The 19,049-nt window shown below is 25.9% G+C and overlaps 7 protein-coding genes across 8 annotated transcripts; 4 read left to right on the top strand and 3 right to left on the bottom strand.

Moving 5' to 3' along the window:
- Positions 1-6,375, bottom strand: AlaRS (alanine--tRNA ligase, cytoplasmic). Its single transcript, XM_011506068.1, has 13 exons — positions 6,146-6,375; positions 5,354-5,511; positions 5,100-5,288; positions 4,387-4,532; positions 4,111-4,302; positions 3,709-3,999; positions 3,420-3,529; positions 3,006-3,280; positions 2,606-2,929; positions 2,271-2,529; positions 1,353-1,870; positions 539-823; positions 1-377 (listed from the first exon to the last, which is right to left on the bottom strand). Exons 2-13 carry the CDS (start codon positions 5,495-5,497, stop codon positions 189-191), a joined length of 2,922 nt encoding a protein of 973 aa, XP_011504370.1. The 5' UTR covers positions 5,498-5,511; positions 6,146-6,375; the 3' UTR covers positions 1-188.
- An 889-nt stretch (positions 6,376-7,264) lies between these two features.
- On the top strand, positions 7,265-8,365 carry mRpS25 (mitochondrial ribosomal protein S25). The gene is made up of 3 exons (XM_011506067.1): positions 7,265-7,506; positions 7,880-7,986; positions 8,066-8,365. The coding sequence occupies exons 1-3, from the start codon at positions 7,370-7,372 to the stop codon at positions 8,326-8,328; spliced, it is 507 nt and encodes a 168-aa protein (XP_011504369.1). The 5' UTR covers positions 7,265-7,369; the 3' UTR covers positions 8,329-8,365.
- A 316-nt stretch (positions 8,366-8,681) lies between these two features.
- On the bottom strand, positions 8,682-10,564 carry LOC105367370 (probable RNA-binding protein 18). Its single transcript, XM_011506066.1, has 5 exons — positions 10,362-10,564; positions 10,125-10,222; positions 9,824-10,037; positions 9,270-9,346; positions 8,682-9,169 (listed from the first exon to the last, which is right to left on the bottom strand). Exons 1-5 carry the CDS (start codon positions 10,365-10,367, stop codon positions 8,953-8,955), a joined length of 612 nt encoding a protein of 203 aa, XP_011504368.1. The 5' UTR covers positions 10,368-10,564; the 3' UTR covers positions 8,682-8,952.
- A 144-nt stretch (positions 10,565-10,708) lies between these two features.
- On the top strand, positions 10,709-11,827 carry LOC105367369 (protein SDE2 homolog). Its single transcript, XM_011506065.1, has 2 exons — positions 10,709-10,946; positions 11,058-11,827. Exons 1-2 carry the CDS (start codon positions 10,839-10,841, stop codon positions 11,766-11,768), a joined length of 819 nt encoding a protein of 272 aa, XP_011504367.1. The 5' UTR covers positions 10,709-10,838; the 3' UTR covers positions 11,769-11,827.
- Positions 11,828-12,999: 1,172 nt separating this feature from the next.
- LOC105367368 (AN1-type zinc finger protein 2A) lies at positions 13,000-13,835 on the top strand. Its single transcript, XM_011506064.1, has 2 exons — positions 13,000-13,100; positions 13,176-13,835. The coding sequence occupies exon 2, from the start codon at positions 13,186-13,188 to the stop codon at positions 13,813-13,815; it is 630 nt and encodes a 209-aa protein (XP_011504366.1). The 5' UTR covers positions 13,000-13,100; positions 13,176-13,185; the 3' UTR covers positions 13,816-13,835.
- Positions 13,836-14,897: 1,062 nt separating this feature from the next.
- On the bottom strand, positions 14,898-16,029 carry LOC105367367 (UPF0568 protein C14orf166 homolog). Its single transcript, XM_011506063.1, has 4 exons — positions 15,910-16,029; positions 15,594-15,815; positions 15,412-15,507; positions 14,898-15,321 (listed from the first exon to the last, which is right to left on the bottom strand). The coding sequence occupies exons 1-4, from the start codon at positions 15,968-15,970 to the stop codon at positions 14,936-14,938; spliced, it is 765 nt and encodes a 254-aa protein (XP_011504365.1). The 5' UTR covers positions 15,971-16,029; the 3' UTR covers positions 14,898-14,935.
- Positions 16,030-16,141: 112 nt separating this feature from the next.
- mRpL40 (mitochondrial ribosomal protein L40) lies at positions 16,142-17,825 on the top strand. Of its 2 annotated transcripts, none has more exons than XM_011506062.1 (5): positions 16,142-16,207; positions 16,928-17,011; positions 17,114-17,284; positions 17,357-17,555; positions 17,611-17,825. In XM_011506062.1, the coding sequence occupies exons 2-5, from the start codon at positions 16,929-16,931 to the stop codon at positions 17,722-17,724; spliced, it is 567 nt and encodes a 188-aa protein (XP_011504364.1). In that variant the 5' UTR covers positions 16,142-16,207; position 16,928; the 3' UTR covers positions 17,725-17,825. The 2 variants fall into 2 exon arrangements, with proteins under 2 accessions (XP_011504364.1, XP_011504363.1); XM_011506061.1 differs by lacking the exon at positions 16,142-16,207 and adding an exon at positions 16,797-16,835.
- The last annotated feature ends 1,224 nt before the right edge of the window (positions 17,826-19,049 follow it).

Below are 19,049 nucleotides of genomic sequence, written 5' to 3'. Positions count from 1 at the left end.
TATATTACAAAGTACAAAACTTCAACAAAGTTCACACGCACATTTATTAAAATTGTTTGATTACTTTTAAAGTTACAATCAATGCATGAACTTGTTGTAAACACCCATAAGCGAATGCGGTATACAAAATATAAAATGCAAAATAAAATATAAGAAAATGAATTGAGACTATTGACATATTTTCGACGTTACGATGTACCATCCAATTTTAATGCCGAATATGCGTATGCTTTAGCAGTAGCAAAAGCTTCTTTTAAACATAAAATATTCGATCCTGAAGCTTGGGCTGATTCGGGTTTACCGCCTCCTTTTCCCTCCATTAACGGAGCTATCGCTTGTATCCATTCATTTGCTTTTAGGCCTTTGCTTACAGCAGACTAAACAAATTTTTAATAATCAATATTCAAATAAATATGTATGTTAGTGTGTGCGTGTTCGTGTGCGTGCGTGTGTGTATGTGTATGTAGTATAAATCTTAAAAATTCTAAACATTTAACTTGTAATTACAGCTATAATTAGGTTTAAGGCTAATACTTACTTCGGGTACAGCACTGAGAGCAAATATTTTTTTTTCATCTTCATCAACGCTTATAAAAAGAGTACTTGTTTCTGGGGATATAGACTTTACCTTTTTTAAAGCCATATCTAGAGCTTTTGTATTATTATATGCATTTAGGATTTCAACTAAAACTGGTGTTCCTTTATTGGCTTCGATGATATTTTTTACAGTTTCAACGACTGAAGTAGCAACGGCAGCTTTTGCAACTCGCTCCTTATCATCCAAAGTTTTTTTCAAAGCTTTCAATTGATCTCGCATCTTTTCCTATTACAAATTTAAGAATAATATCCCTTTACATTTCAATTATACAAATATTAATTTTGTTTTCAAGTTTTAAATTAACCAAACCATTCTCTAATTTTTTTAGATTTTAAAATCATTTCGAATGTGCTATACCTATCGATCAAACAATTTGAAAATCGCATAAACTTTACTTTTACATTATTATCCTAATTATTTTATAATAAAACAAATAAATGAGAAATTCGGGTGAAAATTATAATGTACATTGAGAATAGTTCTTTTTTTCTTTTGTTTTTATAAAAAAAAAAAAAACATTAAATAAATTTAGCTGATTTTCAATATTGCGTTCAAATTAAAAAATTAACGGATCGCGGAGAAATAACATATATTTCTTTGTTCAAGTTATTCTCGCATCATAGTGACTATGAATATGAATAATGAAAATAGAAGGATTTTAGAGAGATTAAAGGTTTTCTAAACCATTGGCGTTTTATTAATTATTTCCCATCAAATAGAAATACTAGAAAGTAATAAAACTTATCGAACTAACTTTTTTCCAATACGATATCACAGCGTGAGATACGTCGTCGGTGTGCTCAACGATTTGTTTAACGACGTTTTTCGAGTCTGCACTATCTTTGACCGATTTCACACTATCTTCCAACAAATTCAAATGATTTTGCAGCAAATCTGACTTCTTGAGGGCCTTGGATGCTTCGGGGCCAGTTAACGCAACGATGCGACGTATCCCCTTGGCGATGGCTTCCTCACTCGCGATCACGAAGTCGCCGATGTGGCTAGTGCGATGCAAATGAGTACCTCCGCAGAACTCGACGCTCGTCTTCATACCGGCGTCACTGAGCGGCTTACTCTCCAGGTCCTCGACGGGGATGCCTATACTCACCACTCGAACCAAGTCGGGATAGGTCTCGCCAAACATTGCGCGAAGTCCATGGATACCCTTGGCGATCACTAGAGGACTGGTCTTGGCATAGATTTGCTTATCGGCTGTAATTACTTCTTGCATAAGTTCTTCGACTTTCTTCACTTGTCCTGCAGTCATCGCACCTACGCAATTTCATCCGAAATTATTTAAGTATGCCATAAATAAGGAAGATCGACATGCTATCGCAAATGTATAATTACAATTCGATTTATGGAAACATTGAAATTATTATTAACACTTATTAAAAACCTTAATGTTTTTCCTTCTCCAATGTTATATATATAATAGTTTTGTAATATTTATTCTTCATTTAAATTTAGTTTACTACTTTTAAAAATTTACTTTTAAATTGAAATTTGAATTTTTTAATAAAAATGTAATATTATATATATTTACATTTTAAGTAATCAAGCAATTTATTTTTAATACAATTGCTTTATAATAGTAATAATGAAAATATAAAAATATAATAATCGCCCTATATTCTTTTACAAATATTTATTTATTTATAAAACACAATACCTTTATTACTAAAATCGAATCTTAATCTATCTGGAGCAACCAACGATCCTTTTTGATCAGAATCTGTTCCTAAAACTTCTCTTAAAGCATTATTAAGAACATGAGTAGCGGTATGATTGCTCATTATCAATCTTCTTCTTGAATAATCTATGTTTAAGTATAACTTGTCTCCTTTCTTCAGAGTTCCTTCACCAACAGTTCCAATGTGTAAGACATATCCTCCTTTAACTTGTACATTTTTTATACGAATTTCAGTACTCTAAAAGTAAATTGAGTAATTGAGTAATGATTTTTCATAATATTAAAAGTTTTCCTTAAATTATTATATTTCTTACTTCATCATCAACTTTAACTAAAAATCCTTCATCATATATCTGTCCACCTTGTTCTGCATAAAAATTCGTTTGATCTAATATTATCGCGACTTCATCACCGGAAACAACTTGATCGACGAAATCTTTATTCTTACGTAGAGCAACAACAGTACCCGTACAAGGAGCAAAAGAATATTCGGCATATTTTTCAGATGACTGTACTTCGTAATTATATTTTGGTGAATCGTCAGTGGCTTTTATCCCATTGTTTTGCAACTCTGTTATAGCATGTACATCCAAATTAATCTGATCGCTTATGCTACCAGCTTTATTTTGTGATGCAATCTACAAAATTATTAACAATAATAAAATGAAATTGAAATGTATGACAATCACGCGATGGAATATTAAAATAATTAACTATTGCTAGCTTTTTGGCTTCTTCGTAACCAGTTACGTCAATGGTCAGCCCTTTTTCTTCAGCCATCAATTGAGTTAGATCTACAGGGAATCCATACGTATCGTATAAACGCCATGCAACATCACCTGGTACAATGTGCGTGGATTCCAATTTTGCTATTGTCCTGTTAAGTAAATTACGCCCTCTTGTTAATGTTTTTAAAAATTGTGTTTCCTCTTCGTTTATTATATCTATTGTACTTTGAGGATCTCTTTTAACTTCTGGGAAAACATCTCCTGTAATTTTGTTTTTAATTATACTTATAATGCTTCTCTTTCATTATTTTCATCCTTATTATAATAAAATTTATTATAAACATAAATTTTATATCTTGCAAAGTAAAAAATTTTTTTTTTAAAGGTTAATAATGCTCACCTAGAAGCTCTACAACGTCGTTCACAAGAGTGGCAAAAAATCCGGGTTGCGCATTCAATTTTTCAGTAGCATATCGCACAGCGCGTCTCAAAATTCTCCTTATTACATATCTAATATTAAAAATATTAAAAAGCACAAGTAGACAATTAGTAATTTCGTTAATAAAATTATCATAATATATTTAATGCTTAGATAATAAAAATGACTTCACTTTATTGTATTAATTAAATAATAATGGTATTTATTAATAAGCTGCTGATGTTATAAATATTTAGTAATATTTATTTACCCTCTACCAGTATTATCAGGAACTCCACCATCAGCCAAAGCAATTGTTACAGTTCTTGCATGATCGGCAAGAACTCTGTATGCCATGTCAATACCATCGGTATCATCATTCCCAACACGACCTCGATAAGGCGGTGCACCAGTGCCTTTTTGAATTGCATTGAAAAGTGGTAGAAACAAATCGGTATCATAATTTGAGCGTTTATTTTGTATCACAGAAACAAGACGTTCCAAGCCTAAGCCACAGTCTATATGTTTTTTAGGAAGTAGATGGAGATTACCATTTTTCTCTCTAATAATTAAAGCAATAACATTTTACTATTACTTTATATATACATATATATATATATATATAATAATTGTAATTGTTAGTAATATTTGTATATAATAATAATAGGCAAACCGATTATATTGTATAAACACTAAATTCCAAATTTCTAAAACATCTGGATCATCCATATTTACTAAATGGGAAGCATCTCTACCACCAATTCTGTCAAAATGTAATTCACTGCATGGACCACAAGGACCTGTTTCACCCATCTCCCAAAAATTATCTTTCATATTTCCAGGTAATACATGGGTTTGTGGAACACTAATAAAATTAACGAGTTTAACATATTATTATAAACTTTTAAATTAAAAATTAGATTGTAAAATATAAAATGTGCGATATTACCCAAGAGATAACCAGAAATTTTTACACTCTAAATCTGGTTCTAATCGTGTTTTCTCATCTCCTCCAAAATATGTCACATAAAGTTGATCAGCTGGTAATTTCAGTACAACAGTAAGAAATTCCCAAGCCCATGAACATATTTCTTTCTAATGCAAATGTAATTAATTTTAAGTAAAAAACTTCCTTAATACTAAATTAAATCAATTACTATTGAATTTATTCTTAAATTGTGTATATATATATATAAATACAACTTAATAAGAAATATTCCACGTTCAATTATTAATTTAAAATAATAATTAAAATATTAATTTTAAATTAATTGTTGAAATTTTTATAAAATGATTTAAAAATCTATACCATCAATTTTTGTTGAGAAATTTTTCGATTAAATATTATAAAAAAAACTTTTACGTTACATTTTATTTAATAAGTATAAATATAATAGTTGTTTTTTAATGAAAATAATTCTATCTATTTGTTTTAATAATTTTATGAATTAATATTTTTTCTCATAATTTAACTATAAACATTATACATTTAGCTTTATAAAATTATTTATAAAAATTGTTTATAAATACATATATAAGATCAAATTTTTTAAGTAAAATTTCATTGTACTCAATTGAATATTTCTATAATAATCTGTTGGTTAATAATAACTTATTATAAATCATTTACATATACATTTTGTGCATACAAATATTTCTTACCTTAAAATAATCTCCAAAAGACCAGTTCCCCATCATTTCAAAAAATGTATGATGATAAACATCCTTTCCTACATCATCAAGATCATTGTGTTTTCCACCTGCACGGATACATTTTTGTGAATTAACGATTCTTGTCCATTTTGCCATATCACTATTCGGATCAAACGTTCCCAAGAAAATTGGCTTGAACTGAAATATTGCATTTGTAAATTAACATATATGTAAAATTAAAAGCATGTAACAAACCGAATTACCTGGTTCATACCAGCATTGGTAAACAATAATGTAGGATCGTTATGAGGAATCGTTGAACTAGAGTGAACATATTCATGATTTTTGCTTTTAAAAAAATCAATATAGGCTTGACGAATTTCCTTAGCAGTCAGATTTATAGACATTTTTAATGATGATTCTAAAATAAAAATATTATATAATTTACTGAGTAAAAGCATATTTAATTATTAATTATTAATTATAAAAGTAGCGTAAACACAATAATTAATTTTTTACAATAACAAAGAGTTATTGCAACCAGCTGCTATTGAATTTAAAGAAAAGAAAAACTTTAATTCCATATAAATTATAAGAATTATAAAAAAAATATAAATTTTATCTAAAAAAAAAAAAAAAAAAAAAAAAAAAATACAGTAATACATAATATATTGTACAAATAGATTAGATATAGTTGAAAGAATAAATTAATATAACTTAATATAAATTTTTGTCTACTAATAATATTAAGAGGAATTTCAATCATATAATCGATTCAGTTAAACGTATGAAAAATACTGCAATCACACTTGTAAAAACTTTGTCACAATTATTACATGTGAAGCATTGGAAAACAGCTGACAACGGGCAAATAATATTAGAATAAAAATCTAAACATCGGAAGTTTATCAAGTACTAGTTAAGATTATCGAGTAAATAAATTATAACCAATGAACTGAGCACTAAATAGTTCCGATGAGCAAGTACTATTTAATTTCGGGATAAGTACATGCATTAATTTATTTACTAAACAGGATTAAAATATAACCTCTTACCCGTCTGTTAACTTTTTTTTTTTTTTTTTTTTTTCGAGCCTTATAAATCCACGTGCATTGGCCACTGTATCCTAGTGCTATATTTTTGTGTTTGTAGCCTTATCAAATATAAACACAAACGTAGCTTTGATATATAAATGACAATTATTATACTATTTTAAGTTAAGATAATTCTAATTATTGTTTATATTATAGAAATTCCAGTTGAGATTGTGATCAATTTGATGATAATCCAAATCTCGAATAATACAAATATGTCGAAAAAGTTGAATGTAATTGAATATGTTAATATAATAAATAAAAATGTTGATTATTTAGAAATATTACAATTAATTTAAAATGATCAATACCTATTTTCATTATAAGTTAAAAAGTGCAAAATATAACATTTAATTTCATTAAAATGTAAGTGTCATTGAATTGTATTTTGAAACCGAAAATTTTAATACGCGAGCGCGCGCGCGTGTTTTTATTTAAAAAGCGGTTCTGAATTAAAATTTATAAATTATACGAAGCTGAAATATGCATGTAAAGTAAACAATATCGAAAATGTAAAACCAATTATAATTTAAGCGTAATTTTTATTTTATTATTATTTACACATTCATATTGATACTATGTCTTACCCTAGGTATTACTTTATATGTGCTTTTTATTACTAAATATGTCGATTCCCAGAGAGATCTGTAGTTTTACAAAACAATAAATTTTTTTTAATCATTTTCTGTTACGTCGACAATTCGAATCAACGAATGAAATTATTTACGATTCAAATTTGATAATAAATAATATTTTAGAAGATTATATATATATATATATATTATATAAAATTAAAAAATAAAAAAGAAAAATGCGATTTATTAATTAATTATTTGTTAGGGGAACTGGGTGAGCTTAACAATGTATAATATATATTTTCTTCCTTTTTTTTTAACAAAAGTTGTAGGGATAGAGTGTAACTGGGTGGTTGACCTTGTTGGCGAATGGCGATCATCAAAAATATTAATTAGTTATTAAAGTAAAATGTACTAGGAATAATGGTAATTTAGTATTCTTTACTAGTATTATTCCAGTTTTACTTTAAATCACGATTTTTTGGATCCACCGCCCATCGCTACTCGTGCTTATACATTCGTTTATCTAATTATCTTGATATTAATGGTTATGATGTGTTTATAAATTGTATCGTTGTTACACTTTTATTTGAATTGAAATAGATTAAAAATGCCTTTTATGATCGGAACAGCGCCTATTAGGCGTACGGTTAAATATTTAGAAGCTGGAAAACTCGTTTTGAAAAAATCTATTCAAATAATGTTGATTAACTACAATTCACATGGAGATCATCACAATGGAATAAGGTTAGAAGCTTCTTTTATTTATATTTTTATGAAATATTTTTAAAGATTGGGTAATCCGTGAACTTATTTTAAGACACTAATTTTATAAAATAATTTTAATTTATGTTCAAAATAAATTTTGATATTATTTTAAACTTACATGATAAAAGATTTGAGTTGTCATAAATCCCTTTATATTTATAGAATTTAAAGTTATACTCTAAAATATTTTTTCTGAATATTATAAAATTAAAAATATATTAATATAAAATTCATCTATATTAAAAAAATATAGTTTAATTGTAGAGGATATAAGCAAACGACTAAATACACTGTCTGCGTTTAAATTAAAATTAAAAAAGTATCATATATTTTAATGATTTTTTTATTTCAGAAACTTTGTATTTTGGCATCTATCACAGATATTATATAAAAATCCAGATGTTCAAGTTGTAACTATAAAAAATAAAACCCCATCACCTTTTATATCATGTTTTTATGGTATTTTATATTTTTTACAATATAATATAAATGCTCATTAAATGAAATGATGTTTATTTATTATTATTATGATTTATAGAAAATGGAAAGAAAATGCTAATTGATGTTGATATGAAAAGCAAGGATGAAATTATGGATCATTTGCTACAAGTAATTGGAAAATCAAAAAAAACTTTGATGGAAGAAGACGTATTAAAAATGAAACAGGATAACCCAGCAAATTTTGGATTTGGCTGCGAGAAAAGTTGTATATGTACAATTCCAGGTCAATTACCTTGTCCAGGTACAATCCCACTTCCTTACCATTTAAGGGGAAAATACTTAATGTCTAAAAATAAATAATTTATATTAGTAAATGTATATCATTATAGATATTTTTGTAAATAAATTTTTTTAATACGTAGATCAATTTGTCACATGTTTTAATGAATAAATTTTAATGTGTAAGATATATAATTTGTTTTTATTAAACTTATAAATATTAGTATTACAAAAATATTACAGAATAGCCATAGTTTGTACACAATATAATCACAAAAGAATAAATATATATATACATATGTATAATTAGATTATATATGTCCATTCTCATCTTCATTATCTTTTAAATTAATCAGTAATAATACTCGTAAAGAAATATTTAAAATATTCTTAATACGTTTTGCATGCTATGGCACTACATGTTACTTCCAATTAAGAAGCAATAATTTATAATCAAAATCAATATTTAATGATGGAATTAATAAAATGGAATCGTCAAAATGCATTTGTTATTGAATATGAATGATTTGCATTTCATGCCTATATAAAGAATAACAATTATATTTAGCTGTATGTTAAATGAACGACGTTATATCTATGTGAGAATGTTTCGCAATGTCTTAATAATAAATTAATAAAAAAATACACATGGAACTTATACTCTCTCACTTAAACACAAAATATTTATATGATTTATGAACCTAATTATCTTCTTGGTCTTGTACGACCGTATGGTTTTCTACTATTGTGATAGCTTCCTCGATTGTAATGTCGTACAGAAGTGGACGGCTTACTGTGTTCTGATTTTTGATACTGATAAATTAAAGGTGTTCCGTCTAGTGGCTTATTTAATTGAAATTCTTCTTTTGACTCTTTCATCAATTTTAATTTAGCCTCAATAGCTTGTATTGCTGTTTCTCGACTAAAATAATATTAATTTATTTCGCTAACTTAATTATACTTAATGTACATGTACAGATATCTATCAATAATAGTTAAATTTAATAAATTATTTTCAATACCTTATTTTTTTATCATCCTTTTTTGCACCAGCTAAAGCAGGTATCTCAATCTTTGGTTTGGGTTTATCTAAATCAGCCTATAATTTTAATGCATTTGAATTCTTAACGAACGAATTAATGAAAACTAAGAATGATATTAAATTCAAATATCATTCTACCTTATAATATAACATAATATAAATAACATTTATTTGTTTTAAATGAATACTTTGTTATACATTTAAAATTTCTATGAAATTTAATTCTTTTGTTTGCAATGCCAATTGTATTATAAATTCTAAATTATATTTAAAATAAAAGTTCATAATATGTTAAATACAAAATTATAATTACAAAACTCTTGTTTCACTAATAAATGTATTTATATATTAATATATAGGCTTATATAAATATTTCATTTTCATTTTTCAAAAATTACAGATATTAATATTAAATATATTATACTTTTTGCATGTATACATAATTTATTTGCTCTTGAACAGTAAAAATTTTAGAAAATACATTTAAATTCTACAAAAAATAATACAATAATCCAACTTTATTAATCTACATACCTCGTTTATACTGTGAGCATATCTTACTACTATAGTCTTAGATCCCACTTTAAGATTTTGTAATGCTTCTATAGCACGTTCTGCATCTCTCGATGATTTATATGTAACAAATGCATAGCCTCTTGGTAAACCAGCTTGTGGTCCGGATCGATGAAATAGAAGATCAAACTTTTCAATATTTCCATGATTTTGTACGAGTTTGAGGAATTGATACCAGTTGGAAAACATAATAATTAATTAGGTTTGATATACAAAAAATGTATAATTATATATTTAATACAATCAGTGTAATAATACTTACTCATTAACACGTAAATCTAAGTTACCCACCCACAATCTTCTATCTTCTATATTATTAGATCTTATTGGCTCCAAGGGAAGAGGGATTTGTGAATCATTCTAAAGATTAAAAATAAACAAAATTTAATGTTTGGTAATGTTTTTACCCACGAAATTCGTAGTTATGTATGATTTAGATTACTTTATTTTCAACTCTTTATTTCTAAAATGAAAAATAAAAGCTGCAGATAATACTTACCTCCATCTTCTACGGAAAAAATTATTTCCGTGTTGGAGATGTCGAAGCCTTAATTTTTTAGGCTATATCGACTTTTGATCGTAATGGAAAATTCCGTGTTTATATCCTACATGAAACTATTTTTAAAGAAACACTACACACGAAATATAAAGACTACGAGATTTTTTTTGAAGAGCTTTGAAGTTTGAAGCAGAACACTTAGGCAACTGATGCGAAGTAAGCGATATATCGATGCGCATCTTTATGACGTCACTGGATAATACGTACTATATGCATATATATATATATATATATATATTTGCGCGCGGATGTGTGCTTGCGTGTGTGTGCATCCATAAGCAAAACTCTGTAACTAATTTTAGGTTCAGTTGTATTATGTTATGGTTCTGTAATTTTTTATTATAAATTAAAAAAATTTTCTTCATATTGTTTTTTCATTATATACTTTTATAAAGTTTGAAATTTACAATTAATAAAATGCTATCAATTTACTTAGCAACAGGAAATCACAAAGATATTAAGATGATGGAAGTTTATCCACCCATTGATAGTAATAAAATAATGAGAAAATTAATAGAGACATTTGTAAGTATATTTTTAATGCATATTAAGTATTTTCTAATTTTCTCCTAATCATTACGTGTTAAATATAATTATTTATAAATAAGATTTACATATAAAATTTTTATTTTATAGGGAATTGCAAGTAATTATTATTTTTTAAAAAATAATGGTCGATTAGTCGAATTAGATGATATTATTTATAATGGAGACATATTATTGCAACCAAGGTTGTGTGGAGGTAAAGGTGGCTTTGGTTCAATGTTAAGAGCTATTGGTGCTCAAATAGAAAAAACAACTAATAGAGAAGCATGTAGAGATTTAAGTGGACGTAGATTAAGAGATATTAACGAAGAAAAAAGGTTGAAAGCATGGATAGAAAAACAATCGAAAAGAAATGAGGAGGCTGCTGAACGCAAAAAGAGAAAATTGGAAAAGCTTTGCGCTGAACCCAAACACGAATTCAAAGATAAGTCTTATTATCAGCAACGCTCTGATTTGACCGAAAGAGTTGAAGATGCTGTAGAGGTGGGCTTTGCAGCATCGTCTTCATCTGGTATTAAAAGAAGTACGAACGAAGATTCTAAATCAAATTTAAAGAAAAAAAGGAAAACAATATTGGATTTAGATGATGATATTGATTCCGATGATCTTGAATCTTCAGACAATAGTGATAGCGAAGAATCGAATATAAAGAAACATATTGTTAGCAGTAAGTCGGATGTTGAAAATTCCTTGGATGATACAGCAAACTACTCGAAAAGTAGTTCTGTTGAAGAAAAATCTGATCTTGTAAATTATTCACCTGTACTTAGTATAGAAAATACACAACATATAAGTGGATAGTCGAGCTTTTAAAAATATTGGCCTTAAAATTGTATAGGAAGTTAGTATAATATATTTTCATTATACTTTTGTATGTCAATTTAATAAGATAATTATGATTGTACATAATTTGTGTGAATTAAATTAATATCGATCTTGGTTGTTAATTATTCTTAACCATCGAATGTATTTATATAAATGTGTCATACAGTAATTATATATATATATATATATTTCATTGTGTATTACTTTTAATCATTGTAATGTTATTAAGTTTAGTTCATTATAACAATAAATAATTCTAGTGAATAATTTATATTTAGACTAATGTTTTTATTTTTACCATCGGTATAACATATGCGGACATTTTTTAAAATAAACATAAGTTTTAATATTTAATTTAAATTGAAAAAAATTTCCATTGCAACGAAATATGAATATTTAAACTTAAATAAAATTTAAGTAAAAATAGATGAGATATGATGAGATTTTTTATAATAATATGGATTTACGACACTCGATAATCTCAGGTCATTTTCAACGTTCGCAGCTTCGAGGACTCAAAGAAATGAAAATTTAGTTAATCAGTCATCTGGCTATGCTTATTAATTTCTACATTATCGTTGCCTTAATTATCTCAAGGATGGTATGGCAAAACATTAGTAACGGAACTCGATCAAGCACAATAAAATTTACAGAAAGATTGGCTACGAAGATATTCAATTGAATCCATATGACATTGTAAGCTTTATTGCGCAGACTCGCGTTTTGGATTACGATTTTACCACAATGCTAGAACGAAAGAATATGATGGCTGTGCATTTGTACAGTAATTACAATTTAACAATATGTTAATTTATGTAAGAATATCATATAAAACGGTGGCATGTAATCAGACTTGTGTAAAATTAGGAATAATTTAGTTAACAGATATAATATGTAAAATTAAATAAGTGTTGAACAATAGGAGATAAATTTTTAAGCCTATTATAGTAATTAGAAATTACGCGTGTTTCTATGATTTTAATAAAAAAAGACAGGTTATTGAATTATCTTGAAATCGTATTTTAGTATTTTATGAACATGTATGGACATCCATACTTTTGTTTTTTATCGCTACGATTGCAAACTTGGAGATATTGGTCATTAGTGATTAGTAAATGTAAATAGGAACTACATCATGATTTTGATTGTCATAGCATGACGTTGACTTAAATTGCGTACATTCATGTTTCATTTTGATTGTATATACGTTTGCATGCGCCTGCAATATCAAAGTGATAAGTAAATCGTTATATTCGGTTTAACATAAAGTACAATATAGTTATCAACTTCGTAAGATTAACCAAGAAGGTATTTTATTTCCCTAATTTTTAATATCTGTTAACATTATTTCAAAATAATATTATTTTATTTAAATTTATACAGTGCTATTGAAATGGAATTCCCAAATCTTGGTGAACATTGTTCGGAGCAATCGTGTAACCGTTTAGATTTTTTACCTTTTAAGTGTGACGCTTGTGCAGCAATTTTTTGTACGGATCATATTTCATATGCTGACCATTCATGTCCTAGCGCCTATAAAAAAAATGTTCAAGTACCAGTTTGTCCGCTGTGCAATGCACCTGTTCCATCGAAACGCGGCGATCCTCCTGACTTAGCAATTGGATTACATATTGACAATGATTGTCGATCAGATTTTGGGAAAAACCGTAGAAAAATCTTTTCTAATAAATGTTCTTCAAAAGGGTGTAAAATCAAAGAAATTGTTCAAGTAAAGTGCAAGGAGTGTAATAAAAACTATTGTTTGAAGCATAGACATCCAACAGACCACTCGTGTATAGGAAAGGATGAGTCACTGAGGCTTTCAAGATTAAATTCATTGAATAAGTCGACGCAAAATAGTACAAATAGTGCAAATTCTTTTAAGATTTTACAGGGTACAATAAGCGAAGACGAAGCTTTGGCTAGAGCATTGGAAGCTTCTCTTCAAGACGAAAAACATCAACAGCAACAATCAGTGAAATCAGTACCTTGGACCATTAGAGAAAACTGTAGATTATCATAAATTCAAATTTAAAAATTATTGAAAATAATATTTTCCATTATTCCTTTCTATTTAAAATTTTTTATTAAAATTAATTTTCATTATCATTTTTTTATAAAACATGTAAAATTAAAATCAATAAATCTAAAATAATACTTTAATAATTCAAAAATATTAAAGCTTAACAAAATACTTTTAACTTTTATTCATAACTTAGAGAATTTCCATAGTATACGTTGTATTTACATACCAAATGTTTACATAGATAAATCTAAATTTTTAATTTTATAATATCTAATAATATAGCATAAATAAAAAATATATAAATTTTGTAAAAAAATATTTAAAACTGGAAGGATACGAATGTTCTTAATATAAATATTTGAATGCTTTACAAATGTATATAATTTTTACTAACTCATTAAATATTAATTTTCTTTAATTTTTTATATTTTAATTATAAAATATAAAATTACAAACATAAAAACTTGTTTTTAATCTATGTTAATAAAATCTATAATTGTTTTATATATTTTTTATAAATAAAATGGTACAAGAAATAAAGGTATATAATCATTTTGAGTCTTTGTTTTTGTGTTTTTATTAGGTATATTTTGTAAATTAGAATATTGATTACACATTTATATCTATTGAATGATATCAACAATATGTCGATGTTTTAACAGAAATGATACTTATGATGTATCTATTTCAATGCAAGTTTTATTGTTATATAATTATGAAAGACATGATTTGTGCGATATATTACATTGTAATATCATAAGAATTTACTAGCGAAGATGTAATAAAATTATTTAATTTATATAACTAATGTAAAAAAATATTAAAAATGTTCTTTTTCATAAAACTTAATTCATCGATCTAATTTCTATAAGTAAAGCATTCAGCTCTTAGTTTTATGACAATATTATGTTACATTTTTTAAACGATCTTTTTAAGAAAAATATCTAAATATTTTCGTTGTATATTGTTCATTATATTTTACAAATAATTATTTTAGATCGTTTTAAATATTACTATTATAATAAATAATAAAATACGTAATAATTAATTGAACATAATTATATATTATAAATACGATTTCTACAATATTATAATTTAGAAAAAATATTAACAGTAATTATTTGTAATTTAAATTTTTTCCAATGCCAACTTTACCTAATTTTGTATTAGTTTTTGGATTTGCTGTAATATTTTGAACATTAACAATTGCTTCGTTTATTTTTGTTTGGAGATCTCTTAAATCTTGAATGTACAATATACTCAATATTTTTGCAGCATTATTTAATACAGGATCAACCATATTAAATCCAACACTGGTCTCCATAATTGGATAAGGTATTCCTTTAACTATTACAGAATTTGGATTCTGTACAGCTGCGTGATTTAATCTTTTACAGATAAATTGACTACAAGCTTCAAGTGTTATTAAGTGATTTGGATGTTGTGGTATACTTAACAATTTAGCTAAAGTATTTATTCCATCCTTGAAATCATTACTTTGAACTATAAAAAGTAAAATCACATTTATATAGTTAAAACTAGTGAAAATCTAAAAACAACAAATAAAATAAATAGTGCTAAAATTATACTAACAGTCTAGATTGTCAAGTGGATTTGTGGTTGACACAATGGAATCAATTATATTTTTTACTTTTGTTCTGCTACTTTCAACTGATTTATACTTTTCATCTAGAATTTAATATATACGATCATGTTCTTAGGGTATGTGATTAAATTAATTTATTATTAATTTCTTGTGATTTATAAACACTTACGATTGTCTTCAAACTCTAATTTTACTGCTAAACCAATCAACCATTCTATTTTAGATAATTGTGTTTCAAATTCTGGACAACCAACATCTTTGAGATATTTTTCAAAATATAATTGCCAATCTGCAGAGGCAATATTGTTTAAATCTTTTCGATCGTCCAATTTGTATTGGCGAATCTTTTGATTCTCCAACCATAGAACCAATTTTTTAATATGTTGCTTATCTATTAGGTTAAAATGTTGTAATATGAATAATAAAATTATCTTACATGAATAAACAATATAGATTAAGTTGTAATAAAATTTTAGATTTATTACCATTTCCATCAACTTTATCCCAATCACAAAAATTCAGTGCTTTAAGTTTCCGTTTAAACATGATTTGTAGTTGAATTTGGCTTATATTCAAGCAAGGATAATATAATTATGTATTGCGTGAAATCGTTGATAATTCAATAACTTTTAAGCAATTCAAAATAATAATTGCAATATAATCAAATTTCTCATTGTCTGCAATATTGTCACTATTTCTATTTATTTGCGTGATATGATGCAAGGCACAGTTCATTAGAATATAAAAATATAATGGACGAAGTTTGGAAGGTGTTGACCGTCGGTAAGGTGAAATCGACAACAAAGTTTCATTTGCGATGACATTTCAACTAACGACTTTACGATAAAGAAATAGATGCGCAATAAAAAAAAAAAAAAATAAAAAAATGCTTTATATTAACGGGCGGTACGTGTCACGAACAATTTCTCCTTTGTTTTATCGAAATTCCCTTAATTATTATGTTATGTTAAAAACTTGTTGATATCATTGGTCTCATCTCCTATTCCTCGTACTCTCTTATTGCATTATCGTGGAATCTTATATTCTAATGTAAAATAAAAAAAAAGAAAATAATGATGACGATAATGCCCAGAATAATGTGATGATAATAAAAAAATGTGACAATTAATTAGTATTTTCAAATTTGGATGATTTAGTCAAGAGCTTTAAGCGCTATCTACATTAATCTACATTGACGTCACACTGATAACAAATAACCAGATGCTGTAATGTATTACAGATATGCGTTATGCGGTCGGTAAAGATTTTTGAGGTTATGTTATGGAGAAAAAAAGTCATACTACTGTTATTAGAACTTATTTATATAAGAAAGAACATTGAAAAATTATTTGGAATAAAATATAATTGAAATTAATATGTTTAACATTCAAATATGTAATATGTTTTCAAGGTATCCTATATAAATACATCTATTAATTCTTTTCTTAATTTATTGTCTGTAGAATGATAAAGGATATTTATAATTTTCATAATTTGTTTAAGGATGGCAATAAATAGTATTTTTACTCCTTTTCGAAGTATCTCCGTCGATGCTCCTTTATATTTAAACCTGACAAATACTTTATGGTCAGTTATATAATAAATTCTATTTTATTCTATAAACTAAATGAATTTGTTAATATTATTTTTGAGATAATAATTTTATAATTTTCATATTCTCGTTAATAGTGCAGAACCTTTGAAAAAGAAGAAAAAAATTGACCCTGCAGTTATTAAGCATCGAGAGGAACGTAAAAAAAGGAAATTAGAAAAATTTATAAGGCGATTAGAGAAACATGCGGAGATGTTAAAACCTATTCATGAAATAGAAGTTTCTAAAGAATTAGAGAAAGAAGCACAGTAAAATATTTGCTTTCTTTATAATAAATATAAATTATTGAATATCTGTTTATAACATAAAAAATATTGCAGTTATAGAAGAAGATGTGGGCTTCGTTTATCATTTAAGACATTAGAAAAAAGAGCTTTCATGTTTAAAGAATGGAATAGATATAAATCTGCGCAACATAGAGAGCATGCAAAACTTATACGTTTGTATATGTCTGCTAAATTAAAAGCTCTCAATAAACTGAAAGAAATATCATATAGTCTTTATTTAGATGCGATAAAGGTATGTATAAAGTTTAATAGACGGAATAATTGTAAAGTTGAGTTATTCTTTTTAGATCGATGACGAGTTACTACCCTTTTCTTCTAAAGGACCATTAAACACACTACCAATAGAAGGCTATAAAGCACCACAAGGTGATTACGTTGATGTAACTAGAAAATTTGATTGAGAATGAAACTAAGAACTGGCGTCATTTAGTTAATTATCCGACTTGATGATTGATTACAATTATTAACTGTAGTAATTAATCGGGAATTTAAATTAAGTGGATGATATTCGTAAAATTTTTGAACGAATATTTAAAATAAAAAATTTATTTATAAATAAAAGTGAAGGTTTAATTCGTGTATCTTTATTTCATATTTTATCTACAATAATTAACAAGTTGTAAGTAAAAGTTGCCTGATATATGGTCATTTATTTTTATCAATTATATACATAAATGTATATCTAGTTTATTTTTCAAATAAAAATATTCAAGATATAATAAATGAAACAATATATATTACAATACGTACTTCGTGATTGTATATCTCGGTATAAAAATAATTTTATATCATAAATTCGATAAGAACAATAGGATTTGTATTAACAATAGGATGAAAATCTTTGTAGTAGTTCAAAATATTTCATTTTTTAATAAAGTTGTTAGCTAACTAGTAGTACAATATTTTTTCAATATTTCAATAGTGATTATATTTATTTATAATTAAGTAATAAACTTGCATAATGACAATGATATAATGCAATGCTATTTCTCTATTAAAATATGCGATTGCATATAAAGATGTTTATTTCAAATTTATTTCATATATATAATTTAATCGATTTACATTGCTCGCGTAGTTAGTGAAACATTGAATATTCACATAGATATATCCATATTAAGAATTTATTTGAATGAATATTAAACAAAACAATTTAATCTAATGAGTCTGTAAATTAAAATAACTTAATTTCAACAATGTATTATAAAGATGCTAATGAATATTATTATAAAATTTTAATATACAAGTAATATTATCATAGTTATTCCTTTTAATTTATTATATTTTCTTATTTCCCTTCACTAAATACATATTTGTCAAAATTTAACAATTTCCTTTAAAAGCTTTCCTTTAAAAAATGTTCTCAATTTTTACAAATAATTTTTTTATAAATTTTTATTTAATTTAATCTTGATTTAGATGATCCAAAGTTCTTTTATTAATTTTTAAACATAAGAATAACGTATTAAAATTATAATTTTTTCTTCATTTAAATAAATTGTAAAATACTAATAAAATTATACAATGCCATAATTTTAATAAGCAAATGTTATAAATAATTAATACTTCTAGAAGATGACAAATTAACATAAATTATCGGCACTGCTCCTGAAATTCATTTATAACTTCAAAAATATATCTATCAATAATTTTATTATACTTATTTCAATTGTTTAAGTAATAAACTAATAATATAATATTAAGTTTATAGTTAATATTGACATAA

This window comes from Ceratosolen solmsi, unplaced genomic scaffold (assembly GCF_000503995.2).
Source record: "Ceratosolen solmsi marchali unplaced genomic scaffold, CerSol_1.0 scaffold7, whole genome shotgun sequence".
NCBI classification, from domain to species: Eukaryota; Metazoa; Arthropoda; class Insecta; order Hymenoptera; family Agaonidae; genus Ceratosolen; species Ceratosolen solmsi.
The sequence above is the reverse complement of the archived record's forward strand: the minus strand, read 5'-3'. Positions and strand labels throughout refer to the sequence as shown.

Coding starts and splice junctions, on each gene's coding strand:
- mRpS25 (XM_011506067.1), top strand. CDS start 7,370: ATGCCTTTTATGATCGGAACAGCGCCTATTAGGCGTACGGTTAAATAT. Junction 7,507..7,879: donor GATCATCACAATGGAATAAG/GTTAGAAGCTTC, acceptor TTTTTATTTCAG/AAACTTTGTATTTTGGCATC. Junction 7,987..8,065: donor TTTTATATCATGTTTTTATG/GTATTTTATATT, acceptor TATGATTTATAG/AAAATGGAAAGAAAATGCTA.
- mRpL40 (XM_011506061.1), top strand. CDS start 16,801: ATGTTTAACATTCAAATATGTAATATGTTTTCAAG. Junction 16,836..16,927: donor ATATGTAATATGTTTTCAAG/GTATCCTATATA, acceptor AATTTGTTTAAG/GATGGCAATAAATAGTATTT. Junction 17,285..17,356: donor GAATTAGAGAAAGAAGCACA/GTAAAATATTTG, acceptor AAAATATTGCAG/TTATAGAAGAAGATGTGGGC.
- AlaRS (XM_011506068.1), bottom strand. CDS start 5,497: ATGTCTATAAATCTGACTGCTAAGGAAATTCGTCAAGCCTATATTGAT. Junction 5,289..5,353: donor CCAATGCTGGTATGAACCAG/GTAATTCGGTTT, acceptor GCAATATTTCAG/TTCAAGCCAATTTTCTTGGG. Junction 378..538: donor CTCTCAGTGCTGTACCCGAA/GTAAGTATTAGC, acceptor AAATTTGTTTAG/TCTGCTGTAAGCAAAGGCCT.
- LOC105367370 (XM_011506066.1), bottom strand. Junction 10,038..10,124: donor TTAGATTTACGTGTTAATGA/GTAAGTATTATT, acceptor GTTTTCCAACTG/GTATCAATTCCTCAAACTCG. Junction 9,347..9,823: donor ATGCTCACAGTATAAACGAG/GTATGTAGATTA, acceptor TTAAAATTATAG/GCTGATTTAGATAAACCCAA.
- LOC105367369 (XM_011506065.1), top strand. CDS start 10,839: ATGCTATCAATTTACTTAGCAACAGGAAATCACAAAGATATTAAGATG. Junction 10,947..11,057: donor GAAAATTAATAGAGACATTT/GTAAGTATATTT, acceptor TTTATTTTATAG/GGAATTGCAAGTAATTATTA.
- LOC105367367 (XM_011506063.1), bottom strand. CDS start 15,970: ATGTTTAAACGGAAACTTAAAGCACTGAATTTTTGTGATTGGGATAAA. Junction 15,816..15,909: donor GGATAAAGTTGATGGAAATG/GTAATAAATCTA, acceptor TTAACCTAATAG/ATAAGCAACATATTAAAAAA. Junction 15,508..15,593: donor ATTAGAGTTTGAAGACAATC/GTAAGTGTTTAT, acceptor ATTAAATTCTAG/ATGAAAAGTATAAATCAGTT.
- LOC105367368 (XM_011506064.1), top strand. CDS start 13,186: ATGGAATTCCCAAATCTTGGTGAACATTGTTCGGAGCAATCGTGTAAC.